The 13,221-nt window shown below is 44.9% G+C and overlaps 1 protein-coding gene across 1 annotated transcript; it reads left to right on the forward strand.

The window, feature by feature from the left end:
* The first annotated feature begins 3,743 nt into the window (after nt 1-3,743).
* LOC135974330 (uncharacterized) lies at nt 3,744-6,282 on the forward strand. The gene is made up of 2 exons (XM_065561743.1): nt 3,744-4,718; nt 5,713-6,282. The coding sequence occupies exons 1-2, from the start codon at nt 4,142-4,144 to the stop codon at nt 6,186-6,188; spliced, it is 1,053 nt and encodes a 350-aa protein (XP_065417815.1). The 5' UTR covers nt 3,744-4,141; the 3' UTR covers nt 6,189-6,282.
* The last annotated feature ends 6,939 nt before the right edge of the window (nt 6,283-13,221 follow it).

Genomic DNA, 13,221 nt, shown 5'->3' on the forward strand with positions numbered 1-13,221 from the left:
GCAGTAGACACTTTGAATAGCCAGTCTCCTCACTTCATAGCAGAATTAGGGCAATTTACAGAACTATACTGACAATATCCTTGAAGATATGTGTTATAGGATATTTGCACACTAAAAAAGATTAAACATAATTCCAGCAAAAGTGTATACATTTTAAAATCTCCAACTGCTTTGAAACTGCATGTTATTCTTCAGGAGTGGAAAGACTGATGGCAACATGTTATTTTGCCGATTAATCGAAGTTAACTCATATCATTAACTCAAAAAATTAATCGTGATTAATCACAGTTTTAATCACATTGTTAAACAATAGAATACCAATTGAAATTTATTAAATATTTTGGATGTTTTTCTACATTTTCATCTATATTGTATTCTGTGTGTAAGTGTATATTATTTTTATTACAAATATTTGCACTGTAAAAATGATAAACAAAAGAAATAGTATTTTTCAATTCACTTCATATAAGTACTATAGTGCAATCTCTTTGTCGTGAAAGTGCAACTTACAAATATAGATTTTTTTGTTACATAACTACAAGTCCACTCAGTCCTATTTCTTGTTCAGCCAATCGCTAAGACAAAATGTTTGTTTACATTTACAAGAGAATGCTGCCCTCTAATTTACAATGTCACCAGAAAGTGAGAACAGGCATTTGCATGGCACTTTTGTAGCTGGCATTGCAAGGTATTTATGTGCCAGATATGCTCAACATTCATATGCCCTTCATGTTCGGCCACCATTTCAGAGGACATGCTTCCATGCTGATGACACTCGTTAAAAAAATAATGCATTAATTAAATTTGTGACTGAACTCCTTGCAGGAGAATTGTATGTCTCCTGCTCTGTGTTTTACCTGCATTCTGCCATATATTTCATGTTATAGCAGTCTCGGACAATGACCCAGCACATGTTGTTCATTTTAAGAACACTTTCACTGCAGATCTGACAAAATGCAAAGAAGGTACCAATGTGCGATTTCTAAAGATAGCTACAGCACTCGACCCCCAGGTTTAAGAATCTGAAATGCCTTCCAAAATCTGAGAGGGATGAGGTGCGGAGCATGCTTTCAGAAGTCTTAAAAAAGCACCACTCCAATGCGGAAACTACAGAACCTGAACCACCAAAAAAGAAAAATCAACCTTCTGCTGGTGGCATGACTCAGATAATGAAAATGAACATGTGTTGGTCCACACTGCTTTGGATTGTTATTGAGCAGAACCCGTCATAAGCATGGACACGTCACCTGGAATGGTGATTGAAGCATGAAGGGACATCTGAATCTTTAGCACATCTGGCACGTAAAATATCTTGCAACGCCGGCTACAGCAGTGCCACGAGAACCCTGTTCTCACTTGCAGGTGACATTGTAAACAAGAAGCAGGAAGCATTATCTCCCGCAAATGTAAACAAGCTTGTTTGTCTGAGCAATTGGCTGAACAAGAAGTAGGATTGAGTGGACTTGCAGGCTCTAAAATTTCACATTGTTTTAGTTTTGAATGCAGGTTTTTTGGTACATAATTCTACATTTGTAAGTTCAACTTTCATGATAAAGAGATTGTACTACAGTACTTGTATTAGGTGAACTGAAAAATAATATTTCTTTTGGTTTTTTACAGTGCAAATACTTGTAATCAAAAATAAATATAAAGGGAGCACTGTACACTTGGTATTGTGTTGAAATTGAAATCAATATATTTGAAAATGTAGAAAACATCCAAAATATTTAAAAGATATTAACAGTGCAATTAATCGCTATTAGTTTTTTTAATCACTTGACAGCCCTAGTTATTTTCCATGATATAGAATAAAGATCACATGATAGATTTTTCCTATTGGCAAGCTAGAAATAGCAAGTGGAAATGACATCATCTAGATAAAACAAGGAACCTCTGTTACAATGAACCAACAAAATACATCATAAAAATTGGATGTCAAATTGTGGTGCCAAAGAAGACAACATGTGCCACTACTGAATAGCCAAATGTGTCCTCAATATTTTTCTGAATGTGTGCGCATTTATTCTGTTTACTCCCTATATGCAAACTCTGTTCAAGATGTCAGGCTTAGTATTTAACATTCTAAACAGTATATTTCACATATTTTATAAAGCTGAAAATTTGTCTTTCGTAGCATCCAAAAGTTCATTTGGGATCCTGTTCACTTCCATAGCTGTAACCAAATTCCAGGTTGAATAGAGTCTGGCTAGACTTAGCAGGGCAATTTTTCATCTTGTTAGATCATAGGAGAGGGCTTTCCCTAAATTCAGGAATCAACACATGGGAAGTGAGAGTTCCTGGGCAGAAAGGAATAGTTCTTGCCTCAAAAGACCATGCGAAATATGGACAAATGGCACCACAGCCAAGATGGAACCTTTGTATTCTGCGGAATTCACCTTCATGGGATTCCCATGGCTGTCAGCTGAATAGGTTTGCTTGGCAGCATAAAGATGTGGATGATCTTGTGTCTCGAATGAAAACCTAAGATCCATGAAGATCTTGAGGGATCTGTGAATCCAGGGGACCAGACACGATTCTTCCATGGGAACAGTGGAGGAGGGAACCCAGCCCTAGAAGGAATGAAGCTGGAGGAAACACCATAAGGGGAACACTATAGAATTTCCTCCTCTAAAGGACCTTAGTTCTTCCGGCAGGAACTCATGCAAATAGGTGTGATCTGGGCCGGTACTAACATCACTCATCAAATATAATTGAGGGGCTTGTTAGTAGTATAAAAACATTGACACAGAATAATTATCTCCTGCTGCTATATAAACACAGATGCATTTATGGAAATTCTGACAATGAAATTACTGTTATACCAGATGAGTGATATAAATTTAATCATGTTATTAGATGGATGATGGCGCACTAGAGTAATAGTTACTCACTACATTATTATTGACCTGCTGAGTTATAGTTGCCTTTGAGACCAGACCTACTGGGCCAAATTCATCCAGGCAAAAACTCTATTGACTTCAATTAAGTTAATAGTGGGGATGAATCTGTCCCATGTATTTCCTAGTAAACCAGAGATCTTATACATGGGATTGGGGTTTTTAATCAAATGTATGCCAATTTTATAAATATGTATTAAAATTTAAAATAATGAAACACACAAGACATAATATACACGTCTGGATAAGAAAAATGTATGTTGCCAACATGCATTAGAAACCTTATTGCAGTACATGCATATCTCCAATTGGCCATAAAATAGTTTCTCTCTATTCATCAGTGAAAGGAGAAATTAGTTTTTCTAACACTGAATATTGAGTGGGATAAGGGAGTGGGATATAGACAGGAAGAGCCAAGACGTCTCCTATCTGTCAATATTTTACAAGACACGGTCTGATAAAATAGCACTTAAAAAGGGTGTAGAAAAATTGGAAAGGGTTCAGAAAAGAGCCATGAGAATAATTCAAGGTCTAGAAAACCTACCTTGCAGTGAGAAATTTAAGAAGCTCGATATATTCAATTTTTCTAAGAGAAAGTTAAGAATTTGACCATGGTCTATAGATACCTGCATGGGGAGAAGTTTTCTGATGCTAGAGGGCTCGTCAGTCTAGCAGCTAAGCCATAACGAGACCCAATAGCTGGAAGCTGAAGCTAGACAAATTCAGGCTAGAAGTAAAGCTGCACATTTTTAACAGTGCAGGTAAATAACTATTGGAACAACATACCATTGGATGTGGAGGATCTCCCTCAGTGGATGTCTTTAAATCAAGACTAGAAGTTTTTCTAAGGCCTGGTCTACACTAGGCGTTTATGTCGAAGTTAGCGCCGTTAAATCGAATTAACCCTGCACCCGTCCACACTGCGATGCTATTTAGTTCGACATAGAGGTCTCTTTAATTCGACTTCTGTACTCCTCCCCGACGAGGGGAGTAGCGCTAAATTCGACATGGCCATGTCGAATTAGGCTAGGTGTGGATGGAAATCGACGCTAATAGCTCCGGGAGCTATCCCACAGTGCACCACTCTGTTGACGCTCTGGACAGCAGTGCGAGCTCGGATGCTCTGACCAGCCACACAGGAAAAGCCCCGGGAAAATTTGAATTTGAATTCCTTTTCCTGTCTGGCCAGTTTGAATCTCATTTCCTGTCTGGACATCGTGGCGAGCACAGCAGCACTGGCAACGATGCAGAGCTCTCCAGCAGTGATGGCCATGCAGTCTGTGAATAGAAAGAGAGCCCCAGCATGGACTGATCGTGAAGTCTTGGATCTCATCGCTGTGTGGGGCGATGAGTCCGTGCTTTCCGAGCTGCGATCCAAAAGAAGGAATGCAAAGATCTACGAGAAGATCTCTAAAGACATGGCAGAGAGAGGATACAGCCGGGATGCAACGCAGTGCCGCGTGAAAATCAAGGAGCTGAGACAAGGCTACCAGAAGACCAAAGAGGCAAACGGACGCTCCGGATCCCATCCCCAGACATCCCGTTTCTACGAGGCACTGCATTCCATCCTCGGTGCTGCCGCCACCACTACCCCACCAGTGACCGTGGACTCTGAGGATGGGATACTGTCCACGGCCGGTTCCTCAGACATGTTAGGGGACGGGGAAGATGAGGAAGGAGATGAGGAGGGCGAGGCAGTTGGCAGCTCTCACAACGCTGATTTCCCCGACAGCCAGGATCTCTTCATCACCCTTACAGAGATCCCCTACGAAGCGTCCCCAGCCATTACCCCGGACACAGAATCTGGTGAAGGATCAGCCAGTAAGTGTTGTAAACATCTAAACATTTATTTTTAACAAAACAGGAATATTAACAATTAAAAGAATGGGTTGTTCATGATTAGTGTGCCCTAGGCGCTTAACGGTTTAGTAAGGGGCAGTGCAAGTTTTGAAAAGAAATCTAGCAATGTCCGGTTTTCAGTGATTGTCCTGCACAAGCCGCTCTACTGTGTATTCCCTGCTACTGCAGCTACAGTAAAATGCGGTCTATATGTGCGGGGATAGAGCAGTAATCCTCCTGGGACATCTCGATGAAGCTCTCCTGGAGGTAACTTGAAAGCCGTTGCATGAGGTTCTTGGGGAGAGCGGCCTTATTGGGTCCTCCGAAGTACGACACGTTGCCGCGCCACGAGATTATCAGGTACTCGGGGATCATTGCTCTGCACAGCAGGGCGGCATACGGCCCTGGTCTTTGGAGGCTTTCCCGGAGCATTCTCTCTTTGTCGCTCTCGGAGATCCTCATCAGGGTGATGTCGGCCATGGTGACCTGCTTTTAATTAGGTAGGGGAATGTTAGTGTTGGGACTGCTTTCCCGTTCCTTTACAGAACTGTAACCGCTGGTTTGCAGCCACGCGGTGGAGGCGGGAGAGGGGCAGCCGAAAGGGATCGTTCCCGGGGACAGCCGCGAGGGGGTGGGACAGGGGCAGAGTTCCCGCTTGCCGGATTGCTGGCAGCAGGGACTGACATTGATTTAAATGTGAAATGAGGCCAGTGGTAATATAAAAGTTTTAAACTGCCACAAGTGTACGGCTTACCATGTCTGCCTGCAACAGAAATTCCGTTGTGCTGCCTCGCTTCTCAAATGTGCTGTTCAAGACCCCAGGCACAGAATGCGAAGGCCGAGAATTCGACCTTGTGCTGAGTGCGCATGTGAAAGGTGCTGTGCATGGTCTTGTTCACAGAGAAAGACTATGTTCTTTGTTCACAACTACATTTATCTTTCAGAGGAATTCACTCCCTTTTTCCCATTTCCACAGCCCCGTCTGCGACTGTCTCACAACCTAGCCTGGAATCACACTCCCAGAGGCTAGCGCGGATTAGGCGTAGGAAGAAGAGGACACGGGAGGACATGTTCTCTGAGCTTATGGCCTCTTCCCAAGCCCAGGCAGCACAGCAGACCCAGTGGCGGGAGAACTTGACCCGAATGCACCAAGCCAACATGGATCGGGAGGAGAGGTGGCGTCAGGAAGACCAGCAGGCGACTCTAACGCTGCTTGGACTACTGAGGGAGCAAACGGACACACTCCGGCGCCTTGTGGATGTTCTGCAGGAACGGAGGCAGGAGGACAGAGCCCCGCTGCAGTCCATCTCTAACCGCCCTCCCCCGCCACCAAGTCCCATACCCACCTCACCCAAAGTGCAAAGAAGGAGAGGCGGCAGAGTCCCTGCTAACTCTCACTCCACCCCTGCAGAGAGCTCTAGTAGCAGAAGGCTCTCATTTCCCAAAATTTGAAAAGTTCTTTCCTTCCCGCCTGACACAAGCCCACGTCCAAGTTTCACCTCCCAATGCCATGTGTAGTTGATAATAAAAAATTCGTTTCTGTTAACTACTGTTTCAATCATGTTCTTTTGGAGGAGGAGGGGAAAGGGGGTTGGAAATTGGACAGGACAGTCTCCTTTGGCAGGGTACATAGTCGGGGGCAGGCACAGCAGCAGGGCACATACACAGTGCAGTGATGCAGTGACTAGTTGCCCCGGTTAGTCTGGGAGGTTGTTTTGATGTAATGTTGGGGGGGGTGGGTTGCTCTGTGACTTTGTGGCGGGGGAGGGCAGTTACAGATCTTAAGCGCCGGTCCTTAGACAGGATCACAGAGCCACACAGCATGGGATCTGTAACCGTCCTCCCCCTGCCACAAAGTCAAATAGACCTCCCATACACACAGTCCCGATCAGGAGGGGTGACAGGCTCCGTTGAAACAAGCATCCCACCGCAGCGGAGCCTGTCAATCCTTGAGTTTAGAAGCTGCATTCGCATCACAACACTAGACCCGCCCCGCACCACAGTCTGCGTCCCAGTTTTAAAAAATTCCCGCGAAAACAGTATTAAAGAAAACGGTGTGCTTTAACAAAGTAGAACTATTTTTATTTCGACACGTGTGTTGGAGGGGGGGTGAAGGGGGTATGTAACTGGATAGGATAGTCAACATTACCTGGGTAAAGAAACGGGGGCAGGTTTAGCTTCTCAGTACACAAACTATAAAATCACAGGTTACCCTGCTCACTCAGGAACTTTGCTTTCAAAGCCTCCCGGATGCACAGCGCTTCCCGCTGGTCTCTTCTAATCGCCCGGCTGTCTGGCTGTGAGTAATCACCAGCCAGGCTATTTTCGTCAACCTCCCACCCCGCCATAAAGGTCTCCCCCTTGCTCTCACAGAGATTGTGGAGCACACAGCAAGCTGCTATAACAATGGGGATATTGGTTTCGCTGAGATCACAGCGAGTCAGTAAGCTTCTCCATCTCCCCTTGAGACGGCCAAAAGCACACTCCACCACCATTCTGCACTTGCTCAGCCGGTAGTTGAAGAGTTCTTTTTCAGTGTCCAGGGCGCCAGTATAGGGCTTCATGAGCCAGGGCATTAGCGGGTAGGCTGGGTCCCCGAGGATGACTATAGGCATCTCCACATCCCCAACAGTTATTTTGCGGTCCGGGAAGTAAATACCTTGTTGCAGCCGTCTAAACAGACCAGAGTTCCTGAAAACACGAGCGTCATGAACCTTGCCCGGCCATCCCACGTAGATGTTGGTAAAACGTCCCCTGTGGTCCACCAGTGCTTGCAGCACCATGGAAAAGTATCCCTTTCGGTTAATGTACTGGGTGGCCTGGTGGTCCGGTGCCAGGATAGGGATGTGAGTTCCATCTATGGCCCCACCGCAGTTTGGGAATCCCATCGCTGCGAAGCCATCTATGATCGCCTCCACGTTTCCCAGGGTCACTACCTTTGGCAGCAGTACATCAACGATTGCCTTCGCTACTTGCATCACAACAACCCCCACGGTAGATTTGCCCACCCCAAACTGGTTCGCGACTGACCGGTAGCTGTCTGGCGTTGCAAGCTTCCACAGGGCTATGGCCACTCGCTTCTGTACACTCAGTGCAGCTCGCAACCGGGTGTCACTGCGCTTCAGGGCAGGGGACAGCAACTCACAAAGTTCCAGGAAAGTTCCCTTCCGCATGCGAAAGTTTCGCAGCCACTGGGATTCATCCCAGACCTGCAGCACTATGCGGTCCCACCACTCAGTGCTTGTCTCCCGTGCCCAGAATCGCCGTTCCACGGCATCAACATGACCCATTGCCACTGTGATGTCCTCGGCGCTGGGTCGCCTGCTTTCTGACAGGTCTGTGCTACTCTCAGACTTCAGGACATCACCGCGGTGCCGTAGCCTCCTTGCCTGACTTTTCTGCATCTGCCTCAGGGAAACCTTTATGATAAGCTGCGAGACGTTGAGAGCGGCCACAACTGCAGCGATGGTCGCAGCGGGCTCCATGCTCGGAGTACAGTGGCGTCCGCGCTGTCAATGACTGGAAAAGCGCGCGAACTGTTTTCCCGCCGGCGCTTTCAGGGAGGGAGGGCGGGAGTGATGGACGGATGACGACAGTTTCCCAAAAGCACCCTCGACTCATTTTGTTACCCAGAAGGCATTGCCGGCTACACCCAGAATTCCAATGGGCAGAGGGGACTGCGGGAACTGTGGGATAGCTGACCACAGTGCACCGCTTCGAATGTCGACGCTATCACCGTTAGTGTGGACGCACAAAGTCGAATTACTGTCCTTAGTGTGGACACACACGTTCGACTTTGCAATATCGATTACAAAAATTCGATGCAAGTAAAATCGAACTACTCTCGTAGTGTAGACAAGGCCTAAAAAGCTTAACCAAAATGTATGGTCTTGATGCAGGAATTACTGGGAGTAATTGTAGGCCAGTATTATGTAAATAGTCAGATTGATCATAATTAAAGCTGCGTTACAAACTGATTTAAGTTCACTTGCCATACCCCATCCCGCCAAAAAAAAAAAATCTTGTTTTGAGACAAACATCGGTGTCATTTGCTCCAAAGCCATTTTTTTTATAGAATTGAAGTAAATTTCAAAACAGAGTCATTTAAAATTGAAACATTTTATTTTATTAATGTTTTGGTTTTCATCCAAAACAATTCAGCAAATTTGACATGAATTTGCAAAAAGTGTTTTGGTCACCCTAAATCAGCATTTTTCAGTAAAACAAAGTTTCAGATGAAATACTTTGCCTAGTTGTAATCATAATGGCCTCTCTTCTGGATTTAAAAACCTATAATCTATCAATCTACGTTTTATAGGAGGTATGTTCTTCCAGAGATCTATCATCTGGGATTTCAGGAGGAAAAACAACTCTGATTCAGCTATCCAGGTAAATAGTCTTTGATCAACATCTGTTCCACACACATTACTGATATGAGTTCTTTATTTTGCAATAAAGCCTTAAATTGAGGAAGACACAAACTTAATAGGTTTAGACTCTATGGCACATGTTTAGATTCTTGATTAGTTTGTTTTCCAAATTAGCCTTCTGTCCTGTCTAGAAATTCCGAGCACTAATTTTTCAAGCATGCACTCTGAATCCTAATATTTTGAATGGGTTTACAGTTCTTCTTGGAATATCTTTCCAATAATTTTCTGTTTTTCTTGCCAGAAATTAATAATTGCATCTCTATTTTTTTTCCCCTTTCTCTGTATAGCTGACATTTTTGTTGTTGCTGCCTGGCTTACCTCACCATAATTGTTTTTTACTTTAGGAAAAGGTGGTATTACGGCAGCATGTCTAGACTGCCTTTATTTAGTAGAGACAAAAAGAATGCCAGTGAAATGAGACATTGAAAGGTATAAAATCTTAAATGGAAGAGACAATAAAAATGTTATTCTAGTTTTGTTTTTAATACTAGAATTAGTAACCCCCCTCCTTTGTTCAGCTCACTGAGCAAAAGCAGTACTGAAGCATAGGCCAAGTCACAAACAAAGCACTCAGCAACTTTTTGAAGCTATTTATGGCCCCATCACCATAACATGTGAGCATCTCATAATCCTTAATGTATTTAGTCTCACAATTCTCCTGTGAGGTAGGAAAGTATGATTATCCCCATTTTATAGATGGGACCAAGAGATTTGCCCAAAGTTCACACTGGAAGCCTGTGGCACACTAGGGAACTGAACCTAGGTCTTGCAAGTGCTTGGCTAGTTCCTAACCACTGCACCGCCTTTTCTGAACTTTCAAAGTGGCATATGCTTTAACTTGCCAGGAATATTGTAACTTCCTCCTTACTCCATTATTACTTAAAACTGGCATTTCCAAAGAAACCTACAAGAGATTAGATGCTCCATCCCCACTGAGATACAATAGGAATTGGGTGTCTAACTACTAGTTTCCTTTGAAAAACCTCAGGCTATGTGAGATTACAGTAAAATGAAATATAGGGCAGAGAGACATGCCCATCCTTTTAGTGTTCTGGCATCTGAGGGCCATGTTATTCTCTCTCCTTTATGGGGCAGAAATTGATTGCATGGTCCCTAAACTCTAGGAGAGAGGAGCCAATGCTCTCATACTTTCTGATTCTGTAGTAGCTCCTATGAGCAAGTGTTGCATGTTTGGGGTTCTGCAGGGTAATTTTTGAAGGATTACATAGCCATAGGTAGGCAGAGCCAATGAACAACCAATATACATAGCATTGTTGCTGATGAATTCACTCCTGGAATTTCTAGCAAGATTTTTGAATAATTAACTTCTGCTCTGCCCCTTCCACACCACTTTGATGAGGAGAAGGTATTGTTGCTGATGAATTCACTCCTGGAATTTCTAGCAAGATTTTTGAATAATTAACTTCTGCTCTGCCCCTTCCACACCACTTTGATGAGGAGAAGGTATTGTTGCTGATGAATTCACTCCTGGAATTTCTAGCAAGATTTTTGAATAATTAACTTCTGCTCTGCCCCTTCCACACCACTTTGATGAGGAGAAGGTGGTGCAAGTAGGGAGTCAATGACAATATAGCTCCTGAATGAACCAAATTACTGAGGGGGAAAAGGTGGACCGGGGAAAAGTAGAAAGGAATGTGATTGCATTGCTCAGGGGGAACTGTACAAAGTGGCAGACAAAATTCCCTCTGGTTCCTAAGACTACACGCATTTAGGAGACCTAATGCCAACCCACAAATTATTCTCTTCTTAGGGGGTGATAAATGTGAACTGAGTTTCCCTACAACATTTTTCCTTCCTATGTGTTTAATATAGGAGGCGATGACGGAACCCCAACTAGGGAGCAATTATGAGCCTCGACCATCCTCTCTTCTTACCCAGTGGTCAAAATTACAACTTCTGATATTCAACCTCTACTCTTGTTATCATTATGCTTTTAAATTATATCATAGATTTTTTAGGAGTGCTATAAAAATAATACACAATGAGATGATAAACTACAGTTTAAGAGTTTCCTTTGTTCTTCACCAAAATTTCAGAAGAATAGCTGTGCATATGATCTTTGACATCCAGGCATATTTTAGTCAAGTACAAGCTGTGCACTTGTTTTTGGTGAATGCCTAAGTTACATTGTCTGATTTCAAGTTGGTACAGTACACATTTTTCTAGGTGACCTATCTTATGAGGCTATCCAAATTGCATCACATTTTAAAACTTGTGTTTTAAGCGCTATTTGCATTTATCATGAACTACGACAGGCAAAGTAGTCACCTGCCACCAAGAAACTCACAGAAGGACCACAGCAGCCAGGAAACTCAGAATTCTCACCTGCTTTTGTACATTTGCAAGGAGGTCAGAGGCCTGACCTCCCACATCAAACAATACAGGGGATCATAGGTGGTGAGGGGGGCAAAAAGGGGGGTGCCCCCCAATATATTTTTGAGCCACTGCCCACGCACATGCCCATTTCAGCAGGCAAGCCCCACATCTGGCAGTGCTAACACCAGGAAGGGGATGGCGTGGGGTGGGGGGGTGCAGGCATTTCCTGTGCACTGGATTCCCAGCAGGTGGAGCATTCCTCAGTCCCAGCAGGGAGCGCTGGCTTCTGAGCAGCAGTTCATGAGAAGATTCTCTGGGATGGGAAGAGATTAGTCCTGGGGTGGGAGGGAGGAATCATGGAGGAAGAGGAGATCCTGAGGCGTTACAGCCAGCAGTGCTAGAACCAGGAAGGTGGCGAGTGGGGTGTTGCAGGTGGAGGGCCTGGTCTACATAAGGACACACACATCAAGTGATGCTGTGGCGAGCTCCTCTGAAACTGTGATCAGCGAGAGCCAGCAAACCAGAGGAGGGAGCTGGGCCCAGCCCCATAGGACAGGAGTCACCACTGTGGGATGAGCTTAGCCCTCCCCATCCCCACCTCCCAAGAATATTTTTGCCCTTTGCTTATAGAAGAGAGCTGCCAGGAAGGGAATCCCCAAACCTGTAGATTCAGAACCAGCGTACAAGCATATGACTTCTCCAGTACTGCCTTGTTGCCTTAACCCCACTTCTTTGCTGGGAATGGGCAACAGGGGATGAATCACTGGATGATTACCTGTTCTGTTCATTCCCTCTGGGGTACCTGGCATTGGCCACTGTCGGAAGACAGGATACTGGGCTAGATGGACCTTTGGTCTGACCAAGTACGGCCATTCTTATGTTCTTAGGCAACATGGATTCCAGTTATCTGTGCAGTCATTGGCTGAGCCTCCCATCTCAGATCTTACCTCATCCTAGAGTGAGGCAACCTCTCCATTTGTTCCTCACCACAGCTGTGCTTCAATTTCCAATCATTCTTCACCTCTCTTGGACACGGCCCCCTCCCTAAGATCTGCAACTTTCACCCCTTATAATCAGGGTTTCCAAAGCTTTTCTTTCCTTAGCTGAAAGGGCCCAAACTGGATCCAGCCAGCTCTTTAGCCGCTCTGGGCACAAGTCTCTGCCAGGGTTGTGATCAGCTCCCATCCACATGCTGTGGCAATTTCCTGCCTCTTCTTCTGAAAGATCCAACTCCGCCACCCTAAGAGGAAGCAGATGCCTGACCTAGGTTTTCTGCAAGCTCTACTTCAATGAGTCACTTTCTTCACCCATTTTTGCAGCATGTCTTTAGGTCTCTACCCCATTCATGGATCAGGTTTTTCCCCCCCACTGAACTACCATGCTGCTCTCTGAAGCTCCTACCCAGACCCTAGGCTCCCCCCCTGGCATTTCTATATATGCAGAAACCCAGAGCTCCTGCCCTCTCTCAGTCTTTTCTTTTCAGTAGAGAGGAACACATTTCTCTTCTCAAGCTCTCTCCTGGGCTCTCTAGCACAGCCAAGCCCTTTTCCAGGCCTCTCAAAGATAGAACTAGTGAACATCCTGTCCCCTTCCTAATCTCACTCACTGAGGGAACGGAAGCTCTTATTTCCCTTCCCCAGCATGCATTGCTATCCAGTCCACCTCCACTCTGGGAGCCATATCTCCCAGATAAGTCCTTGGGGAACTGGGATGGTCTG

The sequence above is a fragment of the Chrysemys picta genome, chromosome 11 (assembly GCF_011386835.1).
Source record: "Chrysemys picta bellii isolate R12L10 chromosome 11, ASM1138683v2, whole genome shotgun sequence".
NCBI lineage: Eukaryota > Metazoa > Chordata > Testudines > Emydidae > Chrysemys > Chrysemys picta.